The sequence below is a fragment of the Rattus norvegicus genome, chromosome X (genome assembly GCF_021556685.1).
Source record: "Rattus norvegicus strain SHRSP/BbbUtx chromosome X, alternate assembly SHRSP_T2T, whole genome shotgun sequence".
NCBI classification, from domain to species: domain Eukaryota; kingdom Metazoa; phylum Chordata; class Mammalia; order Rodentia; family Muridae; genus Rattus; species Rattus norvegicus.
The window spans coordinates 105,343,314-105,370,307 of NC_141554.1; the positions used below are offsets into that span (position 1 = coordinate 105,343,314).

The 26,994-nt window shown below is 40.7% G+C and overlaps 1 protein-coding gene across 10 annotated transcripts in view; it reads right to left on the bottom strand.

Moving 5' to 3' along the window:
- Nucleotides 1-2,200: 2,200 nt before the first annotated feature.
- Sytl4 (synaptotagmin-like 4) overlaps nucleotides 2,201-26,994 on the bottom strand; it is a 50,141-nt gene continuing 25,347 nt past the window's right edge. For 5 of the 10 annotated variants that reach the window (XM_087599010.1, XM_087599007.1, XM_087599008.1 and 2 more), the window contains exons 6-14: nucleotides 18,205-18,306; nucleotides 17,493-17,568; nucleotides 17,074-17,164; nucleotides 16,858-16,961; nucleotides 16,012-16,107; nucleotides 14,798-14,976; nucleotides 14,446-14,548; nucleotides 13,390-13,551; nucleotides 2,207-3,884 (exon numbers count right to left, since the gene is read on the bottom strand). In XM_087599010.1, the coding sequence (XP_087455136.1) occupies nucleotides 3,831-3,884; nucleotides 13,390-13,551; nucleotides 14,446-14,548; nucleotides 14,798-14,976; nucleotides 16,012-16,107; nucleotides 16,858-16,961; nucleotides 17,074-17,164; nucleotides 17,493-17,568; nucleotides 18,205-18,306 (967 nt within the window). In that variant the 3' untranslated portion in view covers nucleotides 2,207-3,830. Of the gene's footprint in view, nucleotides 3,885-6,036; nucleotides 6,246-6,943; nucleotides 7,044-9,266; nucleotides 9,376-13,389; nucleotides 13,552-14,445; nucleotides 14,549-14,797; nucleotides 14,977-16,011; nucleotides 16,108-16,857; nucleotides 16,962-17,073; nucleotides 17,165-17,492; nucleotides 17,569-18,204; nucleotides 18,307-26,994 lie in introns of all 10 variants that reach the window. The other 5 variants (XM_087599005.1, XM_087599003.1, XM_087599004.1 and 2 more) reach the window with 2 other exon arrangements.

Consider the following 26,994-nt stretch of genomic DNA (forward strand, 5'->3'; position numbering starts at 1 on the left):
GTGGGAGCCACAGTCATAGTCAAGATTTAGATGCCCTGTTCCTTCAACTTTCTCCTGGGCTTCATTGGGCAACTAGAGACAGCAACAGGCTAGCTGGGGAGGCAGAGATAACAGTACTCTAGTACCTACTCTGTGTCAGGTGTCATTGTGAAAACATTGTAAACAAGGAAAAACTATTAAGTCAGATGTCTTCACAAGAGCCCCAGGAGGTCGGTTCCCCTAGGCAATATGCTAAGACCCAAACAACTAGGACGAGGCAGTCAGGCCTAAACAAACTGCAACTGAGCTCCTCTAAGCCATCCGACCTCAGCTCTTTCTACTTTCCATTAAAAGAGAACTGAACATCCTAAGGGGAGAGGTTCATCTTTTTTTTAAAAAAGATTTACCCATTTATTATATATAAGTACACTGTAGCTATCTTCAGATACACCAGAAGAGGGCATCAGATCTCTTTACAGATGGTTGTGAGCCCCCATGTGGTTGCTGGGAATTGAACTCAGGACCTCTGGAAGAGTAGTCGGGTGCTCTTAACCGCTGAGCCATCTCTCCAGCCCGAGGTTCATCTTGAGTCCCAGGAGGGAGGAGCAAAATGAAAGGCTCTCAGCCGAGAAAAATTCCTCCTTAAAGCAGAGTGATAAGCCATAAATCACAAGTCCACAGCTTAAGCACAAGGGCAGCAGTGAAATCAGAGAGAAGCAATTTTAACTGGGGTTTTAGTGGAAGTCTCTGATTTAAGAGGCAAGAAGTCAGTCAGTTGCCTAGTGGAGTAGAACATGGAAGAAATGATCAAACCTCAAAGAGGGGCAAATGCCCTTCTTCATCGTCTCTTGAAAGACACACTGGAACTTTGGAAGGCTAAAGACAAATCATAGGCTGAATGGGAAATACAGTTAATTCATGTAGGAAATTTCTACTCAGACAAGGTCTATGATTCCAAAGGCAAAGACGGAGCCTTGGGAAAGATAAATCCTCTCCTTGTCTTTACCCTAGCACATCAATTGGCAAGCCAGGACATGCTAGGAGATCAAAGGCCCAGAAAATAATGTTGGGCCCAACTGCCTCCTACATAAAGTGCCCAGCTAGGCCTGATCCTTGCACGGAAAGATTCCAACCAAGTGAACCTTAGAACAACTTGTGTGGGGATATTTTTGTTTCATTTTGAGTAACCAAATACTTCTTGACTTCCCTTAGGTAGGTCTTACCTTAATCTCCTAGGGAGTCCTTTATAGATTATGACTTAAGAAATACAAATAGGGGAAAGAGACAGGAGTAGAGTCAGGGCCACGGTCAGTCAGACACAGGGGAGCTAGCAACTCCTGTGCAACTCCCTTTCCCCTCCCCTCTCCTGTTCTCTGTCCTGCTCTCCCATTTTTTGCCATTCTCCTCCTTCGTCCTCCCTGTCTTCTAATCTCTCTCACACATACACACAAAAACACAAGCTATCTTGTCACTGTGCTGGCTTGGCGATACCAAAAGCATTCTAATTGTCCCCTTTTGTAAATTAATTCCATTTCTCTATGGTATTTTGAAGACATCCTTTTCCTTAGTGCTTCACCCTTGACATACATCCTTTTTATAAGAGGCAACCTGGTAGTTAGATCTGAATTCAAAACCCAATACTGTCACATGACAAGGAGTTCATATTTCTTTGGCTGCAAGAAGAGAATGTTTCCTACTTCATAAGGTGTTAGAGTCAGGCAATATTATGCCAAACCTTGTGTACAAAACCCAATTTGTTTTTTGCAGATATGCTTTTGCACAGAGGCCAAGAATCACTTAGGCTAGAAACTGGAGGCCTTATTTCAAAGACAATTTGTCTAGAATCAATGATTTAGCTCTCAAATCTAAATAAGGAAGAGATGAGGAAAAATATCAACCTCCCAGAGAAACTGAATAACCTAGAAAGAACTGCTGGTGGCATGGAGTGTGTCCACCCACACCTGTATATCTCTCTTCTTCCAGTGACGGTGTATAAAGCCAAAGGCCAGCTTCTATTGGTACCCAAGAGGGAAAAGAGCAGTGCTACTTTAAGTTTCCAATCATATAAAACAAGGAATCTGGGCTCAGCAAAAGTATCAGACAGCAGTGTGGGAAACAGCAGATTTTCTTCCAGTAGAGTGAGGTGCATTCGTTTCTCTGGTTCAGATCTTCAAGCTGTGAGTGTCAGTGGCAACAGAGACAAAAGCATCTGCAGAACTCACAAATGTAAACACTCAGGTGAGAAAGCTTTATTGAAACACACATGCATATTAAAGTAGAGTAATACTAAAGAACAAGTCTGAGCCTGGGCTCTCAGGTATGTTTCCATTACAGGATCAATCCACAGTGAAGGGATCTTTGAAAACACATTCTATGCAATTTCCACCCATAATCTCAGCCACTCTAGCTGCCTGCAATCCAGTGACCTTACAGGAACATCAGCTTGCAGCTGGCTCCATTGGCAGGCAAGTCTTCTCTGTTACAGGCACCTTCCACACACACATACACACACACCCATCTACAAATAGACTGCTATGAATGAAAAGCCCAGTTCAGAAGAAAGAGTAGCAGGAAATAAAAGCTCACTAGAGCCTCTTTTAAGTCTCACACACTATTCCCATGTTACACCCAGGTCAAGTTTGGGAAACAACCAAAGAGAGGAACTGAAAATATATTGGGTGAAAAGTTAGAATAGCTGGGTGATTCCATCCACATTATCATGGGGTTATAGTAGTCCCCAACCTGAGGGAGCACTGTGTCGGTTTAGACAGTCTTTGGCTCTTGCAGCTGAAGCAGAGGTATACAGCCTATGTTCTATGTAGCAGCACACCTTAGACACAAACTTAGAGAAAGCTATAATACGGGAGAGTGAACATGCCTCATCTTCCATGAGGAAAATAAGGGTATCTCTCTCCAACAACTACGGTAACAGTTTAAAACAGAGAACTCAGCAGGGCTTTGAAAAACTTTACTCAGAGTCACTTGGACCTAGTGGGATCAGCTAGTAGGTCTCACAGGACATGTTAATGTCTCATTGAAAAGGCCATTATCTAATTAAAGTGATTTTTCTAAAGTGACTCCATTATAAGGGCTCCCTAAAGGTCTCAGAAGGAGCTGGGGAATTTTCATTGCATTTCAAAGAAAAGCACTATACTCAAGCAAGGTGGAAATTGCTTAAAACAGGAAAAGTTAAAAGGCAAGTTCTAGAAGTGTATCAAGGTAGATGATGAAATAAAATACAAATTGGAGAGGAAGGACTGGTCGTTCACCCCTCTCCCATAGTCTAATAATATCTTTAACAACTAATCCTTGCTTCTAAGAGCTTTGGCCTTTAATCAGGCACACCTAGACCCACAAACTAGAACTAGTGCCCAAAGCAGCCACACTTCCAGGGAAAGGGTAAGCAAATATAGCAAGATAAAAGGTAGAGAGTTGTTGTGAAAGGTTTTTAAAGTTAATTAAACCACAGAAAGAGGCAACTATGTACTCAGAAAATATACTAGACTATATATAAATAAAAACCATTTGAAAGGGCCCTTATTCTTGGGCTGCTTTAACAGAAGGAACAAGCCTGTGTCACACTAGGTAGCAAAATAAGATATGCAGAAATACACGGTTACACACACACACACACACACACACACACACACGCGCGCGCGCACGCGTGCGCATTAAATTAGAAATCTTTCCTTGTAGTTGCGTTGCTTCTTTTGACTTGGACTGACCAGGGCTGCACCTGCAGATAAGGATAGGAACTCAGACACCCAGCTTCTGCTTGACCATTGAAGAACGTAGCTGCAGAGTTCCTTCTGCCCAAGACCCTGGGTACTGTCGCATCTTCTGCCACAGGCTTACTTCTTCACCAGTCGAATCCATCCAGTCCACCACTTCGCCACTACTGATCCCTGAGAGAAAACACCAGAGGAGACTGAACAGAGTCCTACCACTGAGCCCCTCAGAGAGGATTGGTTATATGGCAAAGGAATCCAACCCAGAAAAGACATTGGGGACAGTAAGCTGGCAAGCTAAGTCTACGAATACATGTGCTTCTGAGACAGTAAGGAGGTTGATGAAATGGGACCTGAAATGACATGATGTCAATAGAGGCTTGTTGTTTAGTGACCTTTTTAGAGCTCTGGTGTCTGGCACCCCATATTAGAACTGCTTGCTACCCTTCTGTCATTAGGAACTTGACTTGATTTTCAAAAGTGCAGTTTTTTGCTTATACTGTAAGGCAGTGACCTGGGTAGTCACAGGAGTACTAACTAGTCTTTACATGGGTCCTTGACTTAACATTTTAAAGAATTGAACACCTCTTTTTTGTTATTACTAACACAGGATTTCACATGGAAATCTTGGCTGGCCTTGAATTAGTGGCAATCATCCCGCTTCTGCCTGCCAAGTACTTATATCATGGGCATGTACAACCTGTAAATACCTTTTTCTATAGCTGTAAATTCTATTACCATTAATATTATGTGTTCCTACTCCTGTTCTATTGTAAATCATTCATTCATCCATTCAGTGGACGTTTCCTGAGTGCCTACTCTATGCCTGTTTTAGAGATACTATGATGAACACACAAAGAAGGCCCCTGCCCTAGGCAGATTACATGAGAATAGAAAGCACAATCATTATAAAATCCGAAAGTAGGAAGTAATTAGGTATATTTGGAGAGCACAGTAAAAATTAGAGTGGTTTTAACACAATAATACAGGGAAATGGTGCAGGAAAGATAAGAAAGAAAGAGTCAAGATTATATGGGGTCTGCAGACTTGATAAGAATTTCTAAATGTGGGAGAAAGACACTGAAGGGTTTTAAACGGGGCAGAATGCAGTTGCTTACATATGCAAAAATATCATTGTAGAGCTCTGTTAGGTACTCATATACAAGCAGTATTCAAGCCCATAAGAATCTAGCAGACATGTCAAACCAGAACTTCATGGAGATAAGGATAGCTATGAATGTGATCCAATCATAACTAATTAAAGCAATGAAGTTTTTTTTTTACTTTTTTGTGATTCTTGATACTCAATTGTATAGTTCTTGGGTGTGAACATTATATTTGAAAATGTAATGAAGATGCAATGTCAAAAGGTTGGATAGGCTTGAATGAAACTATAGAAAAGAAAAAAAAGGCATCCAAGACCAAGCCAGAGAGCACCATCATTCAGAGTTTGAGTACAAAATGAAGACCTCATGAAGGGAATTGAAAAGTGATACACAATAGAATCAAAGGGAGTTGGAGAACGCAAACAGCATTTCAAGACAAAGGAAGCGCTCTGCTCTGTTACATAGTGCTCGGGAATTCTAGTGAGATAATAACCCCACTTTGCATGAGTAAGCACTCTTAAGAGTAGAAGAATAGATGCTGTATCACGGTGGGCTAAGATCTGGAAGAAGAGGCTGGTACACAGAGGCCATTCTTTTTAGAGTGAGGAGGACATGTGGTCCGTGGAAAATATGCTCTTATTTAATCAAATTAGGCCCGAGTACATTGGCCCTTGTCTAGATCTGAGCACTTGGAAGGTCAAGGTAAGAGTTCAGGGCTAATCTGGGTTAATGAGACCCCGTCTCAAAACAAAGAAAGAAACGATCAGAAAGATTGGTGTCACCAGAGCATTCCCCTTCAATAGTCGAATCAAATGAAATTGATCATACAGAACAGACAGAAATTATAGAAGCAGAACCATTAAGAGGAGGTAGGAGGTAATCTAGAATCCTCAGAGAACAAGGATTTGCTGGCAAAGACCCTTATCATTATACCAAGATAGAAGATAGAAGTCAGGTGTTAAGGCAGTTAAAGGAGAACAATGAAGTTCCTGGCCTTCAGGGTCACCTTTCTATACATAGAACACTGCATGCCGTCTACCTTCCCTTAGGCCTAGCAGGGAGGTAGCAGGCACTCTATAAGTATTTTTTGGATGTTTATATAAAGGAAGAAGATTTTTGTCAGAAAAGTTCTTTGTACATAGCGGTGGCCGAGAGGTGTGAAGAGGAAGAGAGACAAGAAGCCTTTAAGACAAGTGATGATCAGATCGGGGAGAGAGTCTCACCAGTGCCAACACCCAGTCTGACCCCTCCCAGGAAGTCATTGCTGGCCAGGGGCTCCCGGTCCCATACAGTCAGTTCCAGGCACATGTGTTGTAGATCTTCCAGCCTCACACCATTGTAGACAAATGTGTGGTTGTAGTGGGGATTCAAGGTCTTCTTCATCACAGGAGTTTTACGCTTACTGGCCTTGTTCCTCATGGGAAGGAGGTATCTGGCAGAGGGCGGGAGTCATCAACACCTACTCGAGCTGGCAATATGTTCCCTTTGCCCCTACCACAGGCCTAGCCCAGGATGGTAAGCCAGCACCTAGGTCCAAGTGCACACAACCCTCCTTTGAATCTGCTGAGGCAGACTTCCCACTACTTCTACTAGATCATCTACTTCCTTTAACCTAAAGAGAAAAATGAAGGCATTAGTCATGCTGTGGCCTCTACTCCACCAAGGCTGAGTTTAAATATGTGCTTCTACTTTTATCACACAAGGTAAATGAAGCCATTAATTATATGTATAAGTTGAGTCAACATGGCTTCTCAAGAGACCTGGAGTCAGTAAATGATCTCTAATACAGAGGAAGCTTACAGCCCATAATAAAAATTATGGAGCACACAGCATCCTATCCTGAATCACAGGACATGAATTTTCCACCTAGGCTTACGGCAGAGTATGAGAAAGTCAGAGCTGAACTCTCTATTATTCTCTGCTGTGAAAGCAAGCACCAGAGTTGAGGCCTAACTGATCTCAGACCAGTGCAAAGGTAGTGGTGGAGACTTTGCCATTACCTAATTTCAGAAACCAAGCTGTTGAGGGTGGCAGGAGGAGGGCAGGATCTACAAAGGAAAATTAAACTGGGTTCCCCACTAACTTGCTTATCTTATAACTGCTTAGTTTGATGCTGGTCCAGGGACTCACCCCTTGACAAAGCTGTCTGATGTCCCTCCTGATTTGGCAGCCGTCAGGTTCTTGGCTTCTTTGATCCACACCTGGAGTTCTCCCCCTTCCCCACCTTTACCTGTAAGGGATGTCAGCCATTGCAAGTGAACCCCCATGCCACCAGCTATATCCTGAATTTTAACTGAATAGCACATTCTCCCTTTGCTTTGGAATACTGCAAACTCCTTAACTGAATTGGACCTGCATCCTTTGTTCCTAGCACAGTGCCCAGCATAAGCAGTATGAACTCAACTAATAATACCAATAGCAACACACGTTCATTAAAAACTTGCTATGAACCAAACACCACCTTAAGCATTTATTCTCCAAATAGTCATATGAGATACACACTATGATTGTCCTTATTTCATTCATGAGTTGACTGAAGCTAAAAGAAGGAGTTGCCTGTCATTTGCTAAGCAATTAAAGCAGGAAGGAAGTCCTCTGCTGAGTTCTAGACCTCACCTCTTACTGCACAGGACTCACCGGAACACCATCAATCTCCACACTCACTCACCTACCATTTTGAATATGCCTTTCCCCAGACTGATCCTTTGCCCTCAGTCTGAGCACTTGCTGATCTGTTTCTTTAAAAAAAAAATCAATTTCAAAGAAGACTTCCCTTCCTTCAATCTGATCCTTTCGAAGCTGTTCTCTGTGCCTTTCTTTCCTTTCACGATCACCAATTACCTTGGCAAAGAACTCTTCGCACTCATCACCTCTGCTTCTCTGCCTCATCCACCGAGCCTGGTTTCTTGGGAAATCAGATTCCATTAATGCCTTCCAACCTAATTGTAAGAAGCTGCATTTTCTCAGTCCTCATCTGGCCTGGCTGCTCGGAGTGTTTGGAGAGTGCTGACAGTTCCTGCCCACCTCTTCTTCAAAGTTCCTCCCGGCCTTTCTGTGTCCTGATGACCTTCTCCCTCCTTGACATTTTCCATCTCTTCATCCTTTTTAAATGTTGCTGTTCCCAAAGGTTCTGTCTTTACTTCTTTTCCAGTCATTCTGCACACAGTCCTTGTGACCTATTGATTCCTCAAACCTACACTGCAATTTCCTGACTATAAGTATGTGATATATCATATATGCATACATATAGACATATACATATACATGTACATATACATATACATACATATAAGGGAATTGGGGCTTCCCATTGCCAGCAGATCAAATTAAGCTCTTCATCAAAGGCCCATTTCCTTTTTTTAAAATTTGGCTCTAAACTCATCACCAATCCCAGCTTATTCATATACATACACACTCACATCATAACTCCAGCTCCACTAAAACTGATCTTCAACCCCACATTTACCAGGTATATAGATTGAGCCTGTCTTTATTTTTATTTTTTGAAACAAGGTCTCATGTAGCCCAGGCTAGCCTCAAATTCCCTAGGTAGCTACAATCCCCTTCAATTCCTGATCCTCATGCCTCCACCACCCAAGTGGCAGTTTCTGAAGTACTCTGTGCATACAACAGAGGTTTTTATGCATGCTATGAAAGCACTCTGTGAACTGAGCCGCATTCCCCACCGACATTTTTAAATAATTATTTTGTTTTCCTTTTTGTTTTAGCTACTCAATGTTTTTGAGATGGGGTCTCACTCTACAGCCAAGTCTGACCTGTAACCCAGTAACCTATCCTATAAACCTGTAACCTATCCAGCCTGAAAATTCATAGCAATCCTCCTGCCTCCACCTCTCAAGTACTGGGATTCTAGACATGCATCACCTAGGCCAAACCCCCTCTTCCCTTTCCTCATCCCTCGTTTTGTGCCTAGTATAATCTCAAGGTCCAGTTTCAATATTACTTCCTCAGCAAAGGCCTCTCCATCACCCACATAGGTGGATGGCCTGGGCACGTGATTACCTTTCTTTAAAAGTTGTTTTCAGAGGATGAGTACTCTGTTTCTCTTATATACAGATCTATAGTCCCCAGCACCATGCTGGCCACGTTGAGTGACTCAGCCTGTACTTCCTACTCCTCATGCTTCACTACACCTTCCAAGTACCCTTCTCTGCCACAAAGCTCCTGTTCTCTTCTGCCTTATTAGTAGCTTGACACAGATAGAACAAGACCAAATCACATTAACAGTCTAAACGTCATCTAAAAGGAATGACGGCACTATGGCATTTCCTTCCAACTTAGAGACATAAAGGCTTCCTTAGGAAGACACTCCTACCTAGAAGATCCAGGAAGCATTCCATTCTTTCCTAGCCAACAGTGCCAGCACGAATCTTTCACAGACCCTGTATTGAAGCCTAAGAGCTGAATCCAGGGCCCCCCAAAGAAAACTCACTCTTTTTCCGGTCACCTCCAACAGGGAGTTTGGAGGCTGGGATGTATTTCAATGAAACCACCAACTCGCCTTTGTGTGCTGGCAAACCAGGCGAGGACTCAGTACTGATCTGAAAAGGGAAACCCAACAAGTAAAATCAGGACTCTCAGGGAAACACTGGGACCTCACCCTGAGAGGATCATAATGTTGTCCCCATAGGTGGGTGTGGTGGTACATCTCTGTCATCCCAGCACTGGGAAGACTGAAGAAAAGGACCGTGAGTTGGAGGTTAGCCTCAAATTCATAGCCAGACCCTATTACAAAAATAAAGGAAAAAAAATAAACAGATAAAATTACCCCAAGAACAGGTTCATGGCACAAGTCGATCCATCTTTTATGGCTAAATGCCACAGCAGCTACAGTTTCTTTGGCAGTCTCTTCAGAAGGTGATCCAGAAGAACCAAGGTGCACTACTGTGCACTCTGGGAATAGGATTACTAGATTCCAAATGTTCCCAAAGGCATGCCAACAAGATGGCCACACAAACTCTCAAAAGAATCAATGATATGTGAGTAAGACTCTTGCTACCTGCATTGTTAGTAAGAGCCAAGAAGTGAAAGCTACCTAAGTGTCAGTGAACACAGGCCAGGTTAAGAGTAATTTTAATGCCTTCATGTGACGCGTGGCATGAGGTTATCAGAAGGAACACAGACTATTTCTGAGAGCTTAAGTGCAAGCAAAGTCAAGGCAGAAAAGAAACCATTTGGATTTCCTGTCAGTCATAGTTTAAACATGACCTTCCTCTTACACTCCAGCTAGTTAAAATAGAACCTGGATGATTTCAGCCATGCTATGATCCTGGCTATGCATCCTAGAAGTGTTTCTATTTCCAATCTTGGTTGAATAGAACAGATAATTAGTTATATGCCTGTTGAGTAAAATCAACTTACATCTCTGCTTTCATTTATATCCTTGAATATGATCACACTGATTTTATACTTTCCAAAAAGGGAAAATACTAGAGATATACTTACTCTTAAGTAAACAAAGCAAGAAGTAGAAAAACAAAACCTTGTATTATATATAAACATAAAATATACTAAAACTATACCCACGAACAACATTGGGTAATGTTTTCATCACTCTCTTATAGTACTTACTATTTGCCAGATACTGTTATGAGTAGTCTAACTATATCACTTGTTTAGTATGTAATCTCTGTGAAATAGGTATTACCCTCATCTTGTGGACTATTGCATAAAGAAACAGAGAGGTTAAGTCATTTTCTCACAACACCTTGGTTCCAGAGTTCATGCTTTTTACCACTAGACTGAATAAAACAATACAAAAAATACAGAAGAATCTAACACTAGGGAGAACAGACTGGGGAAAGCAAAAGGACCTTGTGCTACTTTATATCACATCGACAGTGTCCTGCTTGTGGAAAAAAGAGCCACATCGGCTTCTTAAAAGTAAAAAATACTTTTAATATTTGACAGTTTGCTTACTTGCTTCAGTGCTGGGTATCAAGCCCAGGGCCTCGGACCTGCTAAGCATATAGTCTACCTCTGCATTATATCAGCCCCTGACTTAAACATGCTTTTAGCTAACAACTCTCTATTACTAGAATCTGTGTACCAGAAGGACAGGAGTCAAGCTTACTTCTGTCCATCCCAGAAAGGCCAACACTTAGCACGGTACCAAGCTGACAGAGGCACCCCCATGTTGACTGAATGGATATAGCAGTGAAAGGACAGGAATCCAGGACCCAGAGCAAGTAGCTCTGGGTGGGGCGTGCTTCCCTCTCTTAGCTCACTGGCTGTCACTTTCTTTATGCTTCAGTTTTCCCCAGCACAAGCCAGAGGTACCCTTTTCATCTACCCATATTTCTTGAGGCTGAGCTAAGCTAGGTCTTCACCACTGAGCATGCTAATACTGGTAGGCATAATCTCTTACGTTTCAACAGGCTTACTGCATATTCAGAATACACAGGCTTAGTCTATGGGGAAGGACTGTTAGCAAGAGAAAAGAAAATGGTAGCACATGGTTTATTGGGGGGGGGTGTCAAAAACCCCAGAAACGTTAAATGTAGGATTATTTTAAGTTAAGAAGACATGTATGATTTTTAAATTTTTTAACTACAAGTTTAGTTTTTAAAAACCTTGCTTTAAGTCTAGCAAATACAGTTTACATATTAACTAATACTATAGTAAAATGATTTGAGAAAGTTTTAAATATGATATAAGGTGAAAACTTCAAGTCATTAACAATTTTAAAGAGGAAGATAAGATATTATTTTATTTCATAAGCTACCTGATTTATTAATTCCTACCCTGTTGACTTTAGTGAACTCTTAAAATCCAGATTTTAGTATGATGCGCTTCTTTCATACTGCTGAAAATATTTCCAAAGAACAAACCCTCCATTTTAATGGAAGACATGTTTTGGTGCTTTACAGTGACATTTTTGATATAATTATATAAGCTCCAAGTCACAGGTAAAATGATTTGCATGCCAAATTGTTAAGAAATTCTAGGACTCTAATAGCATGTTTTACTTTGACAGTATTTGCTTTCCTGTTTTTATGACTCTTTAAAGTGGAAAAATGCAATGTCACTAAAGTTTTCTGGAAGGCAACAGCCATCAATTTACTAGATACACTCTCCTCTAACTCAATTATTTTGCCACTAGGACTTTCTCTGACAATTACTTTCCCCCAAAGAAAGTCAAGATAGGAGGCAGGGTGTGGCTTGGCAGGATAGCACTTGCTTAGCATATATGTAGCTCCAGATTGGATCACCAGTACTGAAAACAGAGGGGAAGATGTGTGACAGCAGTTTTCAAGCATAACGTCATAATTTAAGTAGTCAGTAGTAGGGTGCTAGTAAATAAATTTATAATACAAAAATCTAAGAGAATAGTGTATAACAAGTAAAATCAGATCAATCTGTAAGTAATGCCATAGAGTGATACCTATAATAAATTGTTTATATATACATATATGTGAATAAGGCTTATTCAATTCACTTGAGTCAAAAAAGAATACACTATGTATGTGCATGTATAGATGATAGATGATAGATTAATATCTATGCTGCTCAATACAAAAATTCTAGAAGGATACTTAAATATTGCTAATATGTAGATATTTGTAAGTAATAAAATTTACTTTCTTTTACATATTTCTGTTGTTTTAATTTGGGACCATGTATATATAGATCTTTTTGCACTTAATATTCTTAGCAGGGCAAAAATTTGAAAGTTTAAAACAAAGAACACTAAAAAAGACAATAATAAAATGGAAAAAGTACATCCCTCTTCCACTTCCAAGAGGCAGCCCCTTTTCTGAGTTTCTAGGCCATTTTGGTAAAGGTATTCTATGTGCTGTTAATTGTTTGAAACAGTCAAAATGTTATTATGACTTTTAAAGGGGTTGGCATTGGATTCACTATGATAAACAGGAAGTTGCTGCCTAAAAGTTCCTGATGTAGCTGCTTCATCTGAACGAGAATAGCAGTACACTATGGACTGGCCATCGGGTGCTACACACTAAAGGATACAGCATTAAGTCCCGCAACATGGAGTAGAACTGCTATTCGTTTTGCTGAAGACAAAACTGAGGCTCACAGAAGGTAGGTGAATTCACCAGACCACCAGTAAGTCACAGAAGCAGGACTCTAGTCCTGAGCTGCACTAAACTGACCCATTACTATGGTGCCACCTTATTATACTGCCATCTGAGATGCCATCTCTAAAGTAAAGTTTCCCTGGCCTGCACACAGAACCAAGAAGCCAGCCATTGCAGATCCATCAACTGTTGTGCCTCTCACTTCTAAAGCAGGAAATTGGGCATAGAAAGGGTGCAGATTAGAATATGCCTCAAAGGTTAGATTTGAGAGGAAGTGCAAGTTAGGATGTCCGAGTACATGCAGGTTCTGGACAGTCATGTGAGCTGTGGCTTTCTGCTTTGCCTGATTTACACAGAAGAAATTGCTCCTGCTAAACTTAGAAAGGCCAGCAGAGGGCAGTAGAATTCTACATACAAGTCCATGCAAAGCTACTTCCAACACAGACCAGCAGAGGCCGCTGCAGACAATTCACCTGGAAAGCAAGCTGGGAAAGACCTTGAAAGCAGACTGCCTACCTTTCCATGTAAAGGGAGGCAATGATCCAGCTTCTTATCCAGCTTCCAAGAGTCCATGTGGACCTCCGCCTCTCCAAGGAAGGTGTTTCTACCGAAACGACCATGATGCCAAACGGAAAACTGCAAGGTCCTCTGAGCCAGAAGAGACTCCGAAATCTCATACTATGAGGGGAAAGAAACCGGGGTTGGGGATTTAGCTCAGTGGTAGAGCGCTTGCCTAGCAAGCGTAAGGCCCTGAGTTTGGTCCCCAGCTCCGGAAAAAAAAGAAAAGAAACGAAAAGAAAAAGAGGGGAAAGAAACATCCCAAGGTGGGCAGTTTGCAGTAATTCCTCAAAAGTTACTTCTTCCAAACCCTAAACAATCTGTCCCCCAATTTGTAGTTCAGCGTGTCAAATGGTTTTTAGCTCCTAAGCACTTTGAATAGCTCTTGGAAGTGCTCAGCTTAAAGCATCAACTGCTCCTCGTCCATTAACCCTAACACAGTCCACAGGAAGCCAGAGAAAATTAAAGTTTTCCTTGACTGGCAGAAAGGATGTGAGAATATCCACAAACACATGTCAAGGAGAGTCTTTATCTCAAACTGTTTTTAATGATTTTGTTATATTTTGCTTATTTGTGTTAGTATGCATGTAAGTACATGTATGTGTGGGTATGAGTATGTCGTGGCATGTGTTTGGAGATTAGAGGACAGCTTACAGGAGTCGGTTGTCACTTTCTACCATATGGGGCACCTTGATAGCCCTCAAATAATTTCTTTTTCATTTTATGTGAATGTGTGCCTGAGTATGTTTATGTGCAACACATGTATGTAGGGGCCCACCAAGGCCAGAATATGACATTGGATCACTGAAACTGGAGTTACAGACAGCTGTGACCCATCATGTGGGGACTGGGAATTTCACCTCTGTTCTCTTCCCCAAAGAGGTGAGTATATGAACAGTGATTCCTCAGACACAAGCATGTTCTTCCAGTCACACTATACAGAAAAAGCTATACCACAAAGACCCAAAACAAACAAACAAAAAACCCTTCTCCCCTTTAGGGTCAAATGTATACCCGAAAGGTCTCATCATATAGTGGATTGATGGTGTCCCGCTTGATGCTGGTTTTTCTTTTTCCTTGGCGGGACTTGTCAGGCAGAAGATAAGTCTTCACGTATCTAGTAACCAAGAACAACACTAAATTATTTGCTCTCCTCTCTCAAGGCCCGTCTTTACTTTCCTGTTTGGCACATGATGAAATACTATGTGAAAATTTTATTTTTGCTTTTTCCAAGGCCTTTATTAAATTATATCTTACTATTCTGTCACCAAAGAACTGATCATTTTGGTCAAGGGTACCCTGATAGATTCTGAGGTCTACTTTCTCCTGTCAGAGTATTTATTACTCAGGTCCCAGAATCACTCACGGGTTAGAACGCTTCTTGGCTTCATCAGCATAAGCCAACTGGTGGCACTCCTTGACATGGATGACCAGAGTCTGTGTTTTCTGCTCAAACTTCAGTGAAAAGGCAATTTTGCCAGTCACAGAGACGTTCCCAAAATCACCAGCTTCGCTATAGAGGCTCATCATGCTGCCAATGGTACTCTGAGGGGAAAGCAATTATAAATAGCTCAGGAAAACAAACTCCACATCCCGAATTGCTCACATCTCCCCTCTGATAAAGCCAAAAGCCTCAGAAAGGACTGCAAGGAGCTGGGAGTGCCAACTGTCCTTTCTCCACAGGGTAAGTCAGCGCAAGCAGCACATCCACAATTGTTTGCGTTAGTAGCTCACCTCCTGGCTCACACAGACTCTTAACGTCTCTTTCCACCTCATTTTACACAATCTATTGATTAATTTCCCCATCTTTAGAATGATGACAAGGAGTAGGGAGGTAAGGTACAGCTAAGCCCATCTGTGCTGTGTGTTATGTATGTTGCAACGTTGGCTAGAAGATGTTAGTCACTGGTTTTAAATGGGGCCTCAATTATCTACCTTCTATCAAGCAGTGTCGACAGGGGAGAGTGACTGAGCCAAAACTGAGAGCAGCAGGAGAGTTACCACTGCCCTCCCCTTTGGTAGCAGTGAAGAAGATAAGGTTGAGCTCTATAGTTTCTTCCAGTGTAAGTGTGAAAGTCGAATTAATCTTCTTCCAAAATCTGTTTATCCTAAATAGCAATCTTTGTACTTGTAATAGATATAGGCACTGGTTAGCAAATGTCCAGGAGGCTATTTTGTCTTCATCCTATCCACAACCTCAGTATCATAGCAAAGGTCTTTCTCACAACACCTGATTGCCTTTTAGTGTAAGAATAGGGTAGAGCTTAAGACATCTGGAAGTATGATCTTGTTTACATCATGGCCTGGTTATCCTCTCAGAGGTTTCCCCAAAGCTAGGATGAAAGAATGGCCAGAGCCTTCGCTATCTCTTGGACACTTTCCAGATCAGAGGTTCTGGCTGTCACCTAGAAGCTACACTGAGCACCTAAGCTCTAAAGTGATGATAGCAAAAACCAAATGTATGCCCCTGTCCTAGGAAGAGTGACTAGGGGGATTTTCCTGGTCTGCTCTAATGACGATGGCTCTTCTTTCCTTCCTGGTGCGCCAATGTGTCTAAAACCACAAATGGATAGAACATACCATGGAGGAGCCGCTCTGCATGCTGCCTCTGGCCAGTTTCTGGCGATGCAACTTCACCAGGTGGTCAATGTCCTCTTCCTCCTCCTCCTCCTCTTCCTGGAACAATGGAAACTTGAGGGTTAATAAAAAAAGCAAGGTGAAAAAAAAACCAAGGTCTTTCCTTCAGTGAGGACCAAAATTGGTTGCAAAGGTTCTGAGCTTTCATGTGAATCTATATGCACATATCCTTTAAAAAATATATCTTCATGATATCTCAAAAGAAAACAAATATTTAATATTTCCATGGGAGGTTTTTAACTCTCCCATTTGAATATCCCAGTGTAGCCATCTCTTTGTATAAATTTTTACTATAATTTTTGTTGTTGTTTGTATATTCTATCATCATTGTGGTCGTCGTCGTCATCATCATCATCATCGTGTCTGTATTCAACCATGCTTGTGCAATGGCATGTATGTGGAGACCCAAAGACAACTTTAGGAAGTCAGTTCTTACCTTCTACCTTAGTGTAGATAGACTCCAGGGGTCAAATGGGTTGTCAGGCTTTTGCAGCCAGTGCTGCTGCCCCATCAGTCATCTGACTGGTCCTCTCTTTACATTTTAGTCAAAATAAATATTTATTTGAGTGGCCAACTATATATCCAACAATGAGATAATGGTGAGTGATAACAAAGGCTGTACTTTAAGTAAATCAGGTGCTAGTATAGTTCAGAAATTAGGGGAAATTATAGGTTATTTCACCTTTCCCAAAGAGTTAAAACAATTAGAACAAGAGAATTGGGTACTAAAGCAAATTCGTAATTTAAATATTTTAATACAGTACCCAAGTGAAAGGTAAGAGTACTCACCATATCCACACTGAGGCCTGGTACAGATTTGCTTCTATCTCCCAAGATGCCACTTTCTTGGGCCACATCTTCTGGACGAAGGTCTATCACAGACTTAGTGTATTCTGCATGAAAGGCCAAAACCTTAAGTCAAAAGGAATCCACTGTACTCCACACCAAGAGCCCAGCAAAAGCACTTAGAACACAAGCCTGGGGCTGCTGTGATGGAGATGCTACCTGAAGGCCTCAGGACTTTCCTAGTGTTCTTCTTAAATATCATGTCACCCTCATCACCACACACTGCATTCTGGTTCCCTGGTGCAATTTCCTAGAAGAGAATAAGTTCAAGGACATGGAGAAAAAGACCAGCAGGTAGACCAAAGGAGGAACTTAAGAGTTAGATTTTGATCCAACTCTAACAGTCAAAGGAAAGATTAATGTAAAACTCGTGTTCACACACATTTCAGCCAAGACCTTTGAAATGTTTCCAAATGAAGGTGGGGTAACATTTTAGTTGAATTCCTGACTTGAGATATGAAAACAGAGTGGAATGAAAGGGAAGGGAAGAAAGGAAAGAAAGAGGAGAAAGGGAGGAAGGGAGGAAAGGAGGGAAGGATAGAGGGGAAAAGAAGTAAAGCCAATAGCCTGAAGTCTACCTTTTCAACTTGAGATTTGGGAGCAGACATCTTCTTCCATTCTGGGAAGAGTCCAGATTTATCCAGAGAATCTCTCCTAGAAGTATCAGAAGTTAGAACTAAACCATGCCTTCCACTCCCGCTTCTAGCCAGCCCCCAACGCATTAACAAGGAAGGAGAGTCATTGCCAGAACTATAGCAACCAAACTGAGAAGGCCCATTTCATATCCATCCAAGGCACCTTGACAGAGTGCAGAAGATCGGGCAAACAACTCTGTTTGCACACACACATGCACACACACGCACGCACACACACACACACACTCTCACACTCACACTCACACACGCAGGAGCACACACACACACATGCACATGCACATGCACACACTCTCTCTCTCTCTCTCTCTCTCTCTCTCTCTCTCTCTCTCTCTCTCTCTCTCTCACACACACACACACACACACACACACACAAATGCTCAGACCTCCTTTCCCAAGGGACAGAAGCAGAGTCTTCCACAGTGCAGCATCCAGGGGAAGTTAGCTCACTCCAGGAAGCAGTGCTCAGAGCCAAAGCAATAGTACTAGAGAGAGATTTCTGGTGAGGTCAGAGGAAAGATTCATCCAACAGCCCAAGAACAGAAACTAGGAAGGCAGAAGAAACCTGCACCCTGATGCTAGAGAACAAAATGAGAGCTCAGTATGGATAGACTTGACCTAGATGGGAAAACTCCACCTGGAGGTGCTGTCCGAGTCAGCGGTGTAGCTATCCAGACTCTCGCTCTCAGCCTCCAGTGCGCTCTTTCCACTCTTCAGCTTTGGCACTTCAAACAGCACACTAGAATAAAAACCAAGATCCAGTGTTTTACCGAAATGGAATTCTCCTGCCTCTGGATAGGTATCTCTCCAACTGACCCACAGTAGTAACCTGTGCAATTTTTTAGCATAAATGTGAGTCGATTTTACAACAGTGGGAATCATACTTCGGGCCACACATGCTAAGCAAATACTCTACACTGAGCTGCATGCCCAGCCGTGTGAGCAGACTTTGCAAACACCTAAGTCATTTCCCATTTCTGTGGAAACCAAGTTCAAATCCCTTAGCATAATGTGGAACTTCTAATGTAATGCCCCTTCAAAGGTCTCCAGCTTTATCTTTCACCCTTCTCCATACTCTACATCCCAGAAGACTAATATCTCCTACTTTCTAAATATCCCAAGCCCATGCTTCTTTTTTTGTAGACCAGGCTAACCCCAATCTCACAGAGATCCACCTGCCTGTGCTTCTGGAATGCTAGGATTATTGTCCTGCAACACCATGCCTCACATCCTACCCTTAAACACTTGTTTTTTAAGTGTTTGTTCATTCCTTTATTTTATGCATATTAATGTTTTGCCAGTGGGGCATGTCTATGCCTGGTGCCCATGGAGGTTAGTAAGAGGGCACAGTATCCACAGTACCAGAGTTATAAATTGTTATAAATTGCCAGGTGGGTGCTGGAAAGCAAATGCAGGTCCTCTGCAAGAGGAACAAGTGCTTTGAACAGTGAAGCCTCACACAGCATTATTCTTATAACCCAAAAGGTAGAAATAATCCAATTGTTCATCTACAGATGACGGGATAGCCAAAATATTGCACAGCAGCACAAAGCCCCATTGTTCCTCTGTAAAAGAGTATAAAGCTCTAATGTCTGCAGCAACATGGATGAATATCAAAAACTTTATGCTAACTGAAAGAAACCAATCAGAATGTCCACGGTTGGTATGACTCAATTCGGACGATAAATCCAGGGTATGAAAACACAGAAAGGCAGATCGGAGAGTACATTCTGGAAGAAATGGTAGTGTCTAGTTCATGTACAAGGTTTCCTTTCGGAGTGATAGTTGTGCAACATCTTGAAAGTTCTAACACTCATGGCACTGACCTTGGCAGAATTAAAAATGGTTTAATGCTAAGTGAATTTTACCTCGGTTTTTAAAAGACAAAAAAGAAGCAATAATCGTTAAGTCTGGTTCTGATATCTTTCTCTCTCAAAATAACTTAGAGTCTTTACAGAGGCCAATGAAGTCTTACACCACTGGCTTCCCATCCATTTCTGTGCCTAGTTCCTCACACAAGCGCCACTCCCCAAGTCAACTCCAGATTGCACATGTGTCAAATTTGTTCTGAGCTCCTTATACCTGCTGAGATTTCTGTCTACAATATTCCTCCCTCCAAATACTCTCCATGTTTACCCCTGCATTTTTTTTCAAATGTCACCTTACGATCCAGACCTGCCTTAACTATCTAAGGAAAACAGCATATACAGACACACGCGTGTTCCTGGTCCTCCATATCTGTTCACACTGAGCCGTTGTCTTCATCACACTTGTCAACATCTGGCAGACTACTTATTTGATGATTTACAAGGGACCTTTTTGTATCCACGATAGTATCCCAGCACGTAAAACAATATCTGGCTCAGAGTAAGCTTCCACATATATTTAGCGAATGAACAAGTAACCAAATCTATAATGTCTCCGTGTCTCAGCCAGTGGGGAATAAACTTTCCAGCTTGTCAGGTGATGTTTGAGATATGGCTGTGCAAACAAACAGAAGGAGCTGAGTTGAAACCTTAGAGAAGACAGGAGGTGGGACAGAGGTCATTCTTGACAAATGTACCAGCTTTATTGTACAAGATGCAGCAAGGTGCTTGGTTTTCTTTACTTTACTTTTAAAAGCATTCTTTTGTCCCCTTCCGGGCAAAGAGAAAAAGAACTTCAAACAGAATCATTCCTCTAGAGCCACTGTTCAACAATGGTCCATGGAGTGTTCCGTGCTTATATTCCTTTCTATTTCTTTTTTTTCCTAAAGATGAATAAGTTCTGATCCTGAGCTGATGTAAACAACTGTAGGGCAAAAAAGCAATTATTTGACATCTGTGCAGTAAAAAATAAACTCAGAGATAGGAGTCCTGGTCTTTATCTGTGTGATCTCAGGTAAATCATTTATCCTGCTTTCTTTTCTATAAAAATAAAAGGGCTGAATTAAATTATCTCTGAGGCTCCATAATTTTATGTAAAAGTCACTTATGCTCACTCAATTTGTTTTCATGTTTATAATAAATAAGAGGCTTCTCAATCCAATGAGACAAGAGGTCCCAGACAGCCAGAAGCAGTAGATTTCAGAAATTACATTCTGACCAGTGATGTCAGATGCGTTAATCAGGTTCAGCAAATAAAAGCCATTTTTAACCTTAACTACAAAGGACTGGGGGGGGGGGGCTCATCACCTGGAACAGATGACTCACACATCCAAGGCTATCTGATAAAATCACAGTACATATAGACAGTCAAGCAGCACACAAACATAAAAACGAATGGAGTGCTCTGGCGTTGGAAAAGTGTCTGTGTTGCAGTTTTCTGCTGGTTTTAACTAATTGGTACAAACAAGCTGTACGTGCTTAATTACGCACGCTAATGATTTCTGGCAATAGACAGGCACTTTGAACACTACTGCTACAGTTTAGTTAAGGAACACATTAATCACTCTGCTGAAGTGTCTTCATGCCTGTTGGCAATCCTGTCTTTCCCTTTTCGTCCCTGGTCTCATGCGAATGTTGATTTAGTTTGCTCACTAAAAATTAGTTTGTATTTTCTGGAAATTTATATACCAGAATCATACAGATTCATAGAATAGGTACTCTTATTTGTTTTGTTTGTTTGAGGGTTTTTTGTTCTTATTTAAAAAAAAGAAGCATGGTCTCATTATCTAGTTCTAGCTGGTCAGAAATTTGCTATATAGACAAGGTCAGCCTTAAACTCACAGAGATCCACCTGCCTCTGCCTCTGTCTCTGCCTCTGTCTCTGCCTCTGGCCTCTGCCTCTGGCCTCTGCCTCTGGCCTCTGCCTCTGCCTCTGCCTCTGCCTCTGCCTCTCTGCCTCTGCCTCTGCCTCTGCCTCTGCCTCTGCCTCTGGCCTCTGCCTCTGCCTCTGCCTTTGCCTTCTGGCCTCTGGCCTCTGGCCTCTGGCCTCTGGCCTCTGACTTCTACCTCTGCATCTCCTAACTGTGGGAACTAGAGGTTTACACCACCACACTCAGAACATAAGTACTTTCCTATTTAGTGCTTTTCACTCAATAGACGTATTTTGAGATCCATTCATGATACCTTTCATTAACAAATTCTGTGGCATAAAAAAACTACAGTTTATCCATTCACCTGCTGGTGGGCACTTCAATTGTTTCTAGGTTTTAGCTATCATGAATGAAGCCATTGTATACATAATAGAGCCTAAAGACACCCCCAGAAATCTTTTAAAACCGATAACCATATTCATCAAAATGGCAAGATATAGAATTAATACACAAAAGTCACCGGTCTTTCTATATATATAAACTTCAAACAAGCTGAAATAGAAAACAGTTGCAGTCACAATAGCCTAAAGGTACCCTGGGATAAACCTAACGAAGGATGGGAAAGACTTTTACAATAAAAACCTCAACACACTGAAGAAACTGAGGGGACTACTAAAAGATGGGAAGACCTTCAGGTTTATGAATTGGAAGAAAAAGATTCAATATTGTGAAAATGGCCATTTTACTAAAAGCAACTTACAGATTCAGATAATCCCTATCAAATTTCCAGTGACACTCATAGAAATAGAAATAGGAGAAAAAGTCTTAAAACTCACTCAAAAGCACAAGAGACCCTAGTAGTCCAGCACAAACAAAAAAAGAATACTTTGGGATGTCTCACCATACCCGATTTCAAGTTAAACTGCAGAGCCATAGTAATAAACACACATGGTACTGTTACAGAAGCAAATTCATAGAGTAATAAACTAGCATCTAGGACAAGGTCATACAACTATTTCATTTCTGTGTATAAGCTTTCATAGTACTACAAGGTGCTATGTAGGCTACTATGAGGGAAACAAAAAACAAAAAAAAACAAAAACAAAAAACGAAACAAAAACTGTGGTATCCTCGAAGCCAACCTTACATGCTACAACACTAACCTGCTAGGCAAGATGCACCAGTGGTACAGTGGGGGCATAATGTATATGAGGACAATCGGCTATTTATTCCACAGGAAGAATTAAGCACAGGAAGAATTAAGGCCTGGTATTGTAAACCTGACCAAAAGCAGTAGTTCTCAACCTGTGGGCCCTTTCACAGGCATCGCCTAAGACCAGCCTGAATATCAGCTATTTGCATTACAATTCCTAACAGTAGCAAAATTACAGTTATGAAGTAGCAACATAAGTAATAGTATGGTTGTGGAGGTCGGCACAACATGAGGAACTGTATTAAAGGGCTGCAGCACAAAGAAGGTTGAGAATCACTGCCCTAGAGAAAAGCCTACTACTGTTGTTTTGGTACATGACATGTTGTCAAATTGCTTTCTAAGTATTTGTACTTTTACATCCATAAATGAATGTTGCCTGAACTCTGGCCAAAAAGCTTCTCTCTGAAATGCTCGACAGTTACTACAGAAAGTTATAACTGAAAGTAAGTGTCTATTGAGTGCTCAGTCCTAAATAGAACTACTAGTCTAGATCAACTGTCCTCCTGTGCCCTGCCAAGGCTCAGGGAACATCACAGAAGGGTGAAAAGAATGTCAAAGCTGGAGGCTAAGGAAGAGTACTGTTAAAGGCTGTGTTGGGGACATGACATGGCTACTGCACCACCCATAAACTCACTGCAACTATGATTATCTGCACAAGATAAAAATCTGCAAAGAAAGAAAGAAGATAAAAATATAAGGAGAGAAGTAGCTTTACTTGTATAGAAGCCCTTCATATTCACATCATTACTATTAATATGCTATCTTTTGGTTTTATAGACTATATATTCAGTGACTAAATTTGCTATAATCATGGTTTTCCAGGTTTTTATAAGGGCAAATTAATTTTAGTTAGTTCTGTGATGAAATATACTTAAGACATATGTCTGAGTTGCATGGATAGAGAAATGTGTGTTTACATATTTGTAGACACAAAGTGTGTGTGTGCATGTGTCTGTGTATCCATCCAAGATTGGTACTGGGTGTTTTCCTTGATCCTTCTACCCATATATTAAGGCAGGGTATCTGGGTGACAGGGTGAACTGTCATTTTGCTATGGGATTCTTTGTCAAAGCCTCCCTATCTCCCACACTAAACCAACTATTAAGTCCATTTGGGAGAGCTAAACTCTAGTAGGGCAGCAAGCACTTTACCAACTGAGCTGTCTCTCCAGGCCTGTACATTAAAACATTTTTAATTCCAGATCTAGGAATATAATGCAATAAAAACACTTGTCTAGCATATATGAGACCCTAAGTTCTATTACCAGCACTGGCAAAAAAATGAATAAAAACAAAAATCCAATAAAATAATTTCTTACTGTCTTAAAAATAAATGAAATTTCTATGAATATGCATATACAAGTTGCTGAATGGACATATGACTTGACTTCTCTTGAGTTACATATCTATGAAACGTCTGAATCACACAGTAGGTGTGCAGTAAACTTTTTAAGGAGTAAACTTACAGAGCAGCTGAGCATGGTACATTTCTCCACAGAAATGAATGGGAATGCCAGTTGTTCTGCATCTAGCAAGTGGTACAACTGATCTTTTCAAATGATGGCCATTCTAGTAGACAAGGGCCATCTCACTGTCATTTTATTTGTAGTCTAGTGATTAATGATATTGAACTTCATTATTTGACATCTGTATATTTTCGTTAATGAACTATCTCTTCAGGTCTTTTTCTCCTTTTTCTATGGGATTGTCTGTGCTACTGTTTTGAAAGTCCTTTTTCTTTCATTTTTTAAAACTTAACAGGTCCATAGTATAATCTATTAAAAGGCAATTAAAATTCATGAGTTTAACTCACATGGGGGATGGGTGGAGATCTTGGTAGTTCACATGCCAAAATTATCAGTGACTATTAACAGTGATCAGACAAAGAAATTTAGGCTACTGGAGGACTTAACGCCCCTGTTTCTGTGGACGTCTTTTAAATCTTTGCCTTTATTATATAGGCCGAGGTGTCCTCAAGCTTGTGACCCTCCTACTGCAGCCTCACTAATACCTGCAAATTCAGCCATGTGCTACGAGCTCTATGCTCATTTTTAAACGACCAATAATAAGGTATAATAAAATCTTTTCTCTTTGGCTGAGGTAAAATTAAAGAAAAAGTCTTCACAATACACATGCCTAAAATTCAGCAGCAATAAACAAAAGGGGGGGTAAAGTATATGATCATAAAGCAACGTTTAAAAATAAACCCTACAGTTCAGAAAACAAAGGGTTTGGGAGCCGAGAAGATGCTGAAGAAATGGGTCAGTAAATAGGAATGACTGCTTTGCAAGCAGGGGAAAGCAAGTTTAAATCCCTAGAACAGGTATTGTCGTGTGCCTGAACCCAGTCTTCATATAGAAGCAGAGGAAGAGTACCACTGAGACCTGGCCTCTAGCCTAGTCTCCAGGCTTACGGAAAGACTCTGTTCCAAGGGAAGAAGGTGGAGGATATTATGGCCAACCAACCACCTGATGATTTATTTCCTCTGTCTTCCTCACGTACCCATGCACATACATGCACGCACACATGCACATAAACATGTGCTCACACACCATACAGACACAAAAAATAGAAAAAAATATTTTCCAAGTTCAGGAGACAAACATTGAGATTACAACCCACCTTCCACCTCTCTTCTAGGGTTACAGAGAAATAAGTACAACAGGGCCCAGAGAAATGGTTTAAGTGATTAGGAATGACAGCTGGACTTTCTAAGGGTCCTGGCTCAGTTCCCAGCACCCACATGGTAGCTCACAGTCATCTGTAACTCCAACCCCAGGTGATCCAATATCCTCTTCTGACCTCTGCAGACACAAAGTACTAATGTGCTACACAGACATACAAGCAGGCTAAACATCCGCACACATAAGAGCACAACAGTGCTTGTCAAAAGAAGGGAGAATGGGAGGATACTAAGTTATAGTTAGATCATGGTTAGAAGTTCGAATACGCAACTCTGCATTTATAGGACCACACATGGTAACATGTACTACATCTTTTTAAAGAAATAAGCAGTTTTGAATGTTTTCACCATAAGAGGTAATATGAAAAGTAGCCCTGCTCACCTTGATTTAAGCATTACACTAATTTATTACATGGATTTATCAAAATACCATGAGTTATTATGTAAGTATATACAATTTTTTAAATCTTGGGTTGAAAATTTAGTTCAGTGGTATAGCACTTGACTAGCAGCACAAGGCCCTGGGTTTGGTCCGTAGCTCCAAAATAAAATTTTAAAATCTTAAAAAAATAAAATTAATTAAAAACCCTGCTTTGGTACTCGAAAGGGGGTATATATGTATATATGTATATATGTATATATGTATATATGTATATATGTATATATGTATATATGTATATATGTATATGTGTATATGTGTATATGTGTATATGTGTATATGTGTATATATGTATATATGTATATATGTATATATGTATATATGTATATATGTATATATGTATACATGTGTGTATGAATATATATGTATATATATGAATGATGATGGGCCCACAAATTTTCATCATATAACAATGTCATAGCCATCTTAGTTTGCATAATCTATTTTATTCTGTTTGCACAGGCATAATGTAGACTTTCTAAAGTGAGTGAACTCAAATACAAAATGATAAAACAACAAAAATGATAAAAACAATTGAAGAGGATATAAACCAAGTCTAAACAAGGTAACTCCTTCAAACCTTTAAAGTCAGCAAATGGAAAGGAAGAAACAGAAAAGAAAGAGAGAAAGAAAAAGAATGGCCCAAACCCAAATAGCATATAGGGAACAAAGTCATTGGGGTCTCCATGCTTAATTGCTTCCATATTTCTCTTTTGCTTTTACATCATACATTTTTTTAAAACATTACAGAAATAGAGGATCATGGAATCCAATATCCCCAAGGTGGGGCCCCTAACAAAACAGGAAAAATGTTCAAGGAGGTGGTTCAGAAAAAATTCCAACTATGAAGAAAAAGATCATGAAGAGTATATCATATGTCAAAAAGTACAGAATAATCTTTGTTGATTTATATTCTTAAGTAACTAATATTCAAAATTTTCCAGTAAATTCAATAATATCAACACAAGATCTCACACCCATGCACACCTGTGTGCATGTGTGTATGTATACACACAAAGTTACCTCCAAGGGTAAAAATGTCAAGCTGGCCTTTTTCATAGATTCAATGGCAGAAGACAATGGAGCAATGTCTACAATAGTCTGAGCAAAAGAAAACATAACTCACATCTGTAATACTGATTTAAGATGCTATGCAACTGCCAAGGTAGTTGGCAGCATTCTAAACATGAAAGAATGCAGTGAACATCACAAACCCTTCTTGATGGCACTTCCCAATGATGAAATCTAGACAACCAAGAAATAAAGCCAAAGTAAAGAATTCAGGAGGAGAGAAGTCACAGTTCCAGGGCTGATCATGAGCAAAAATATGTATAAATGTGAAACTAAAACTAAACCG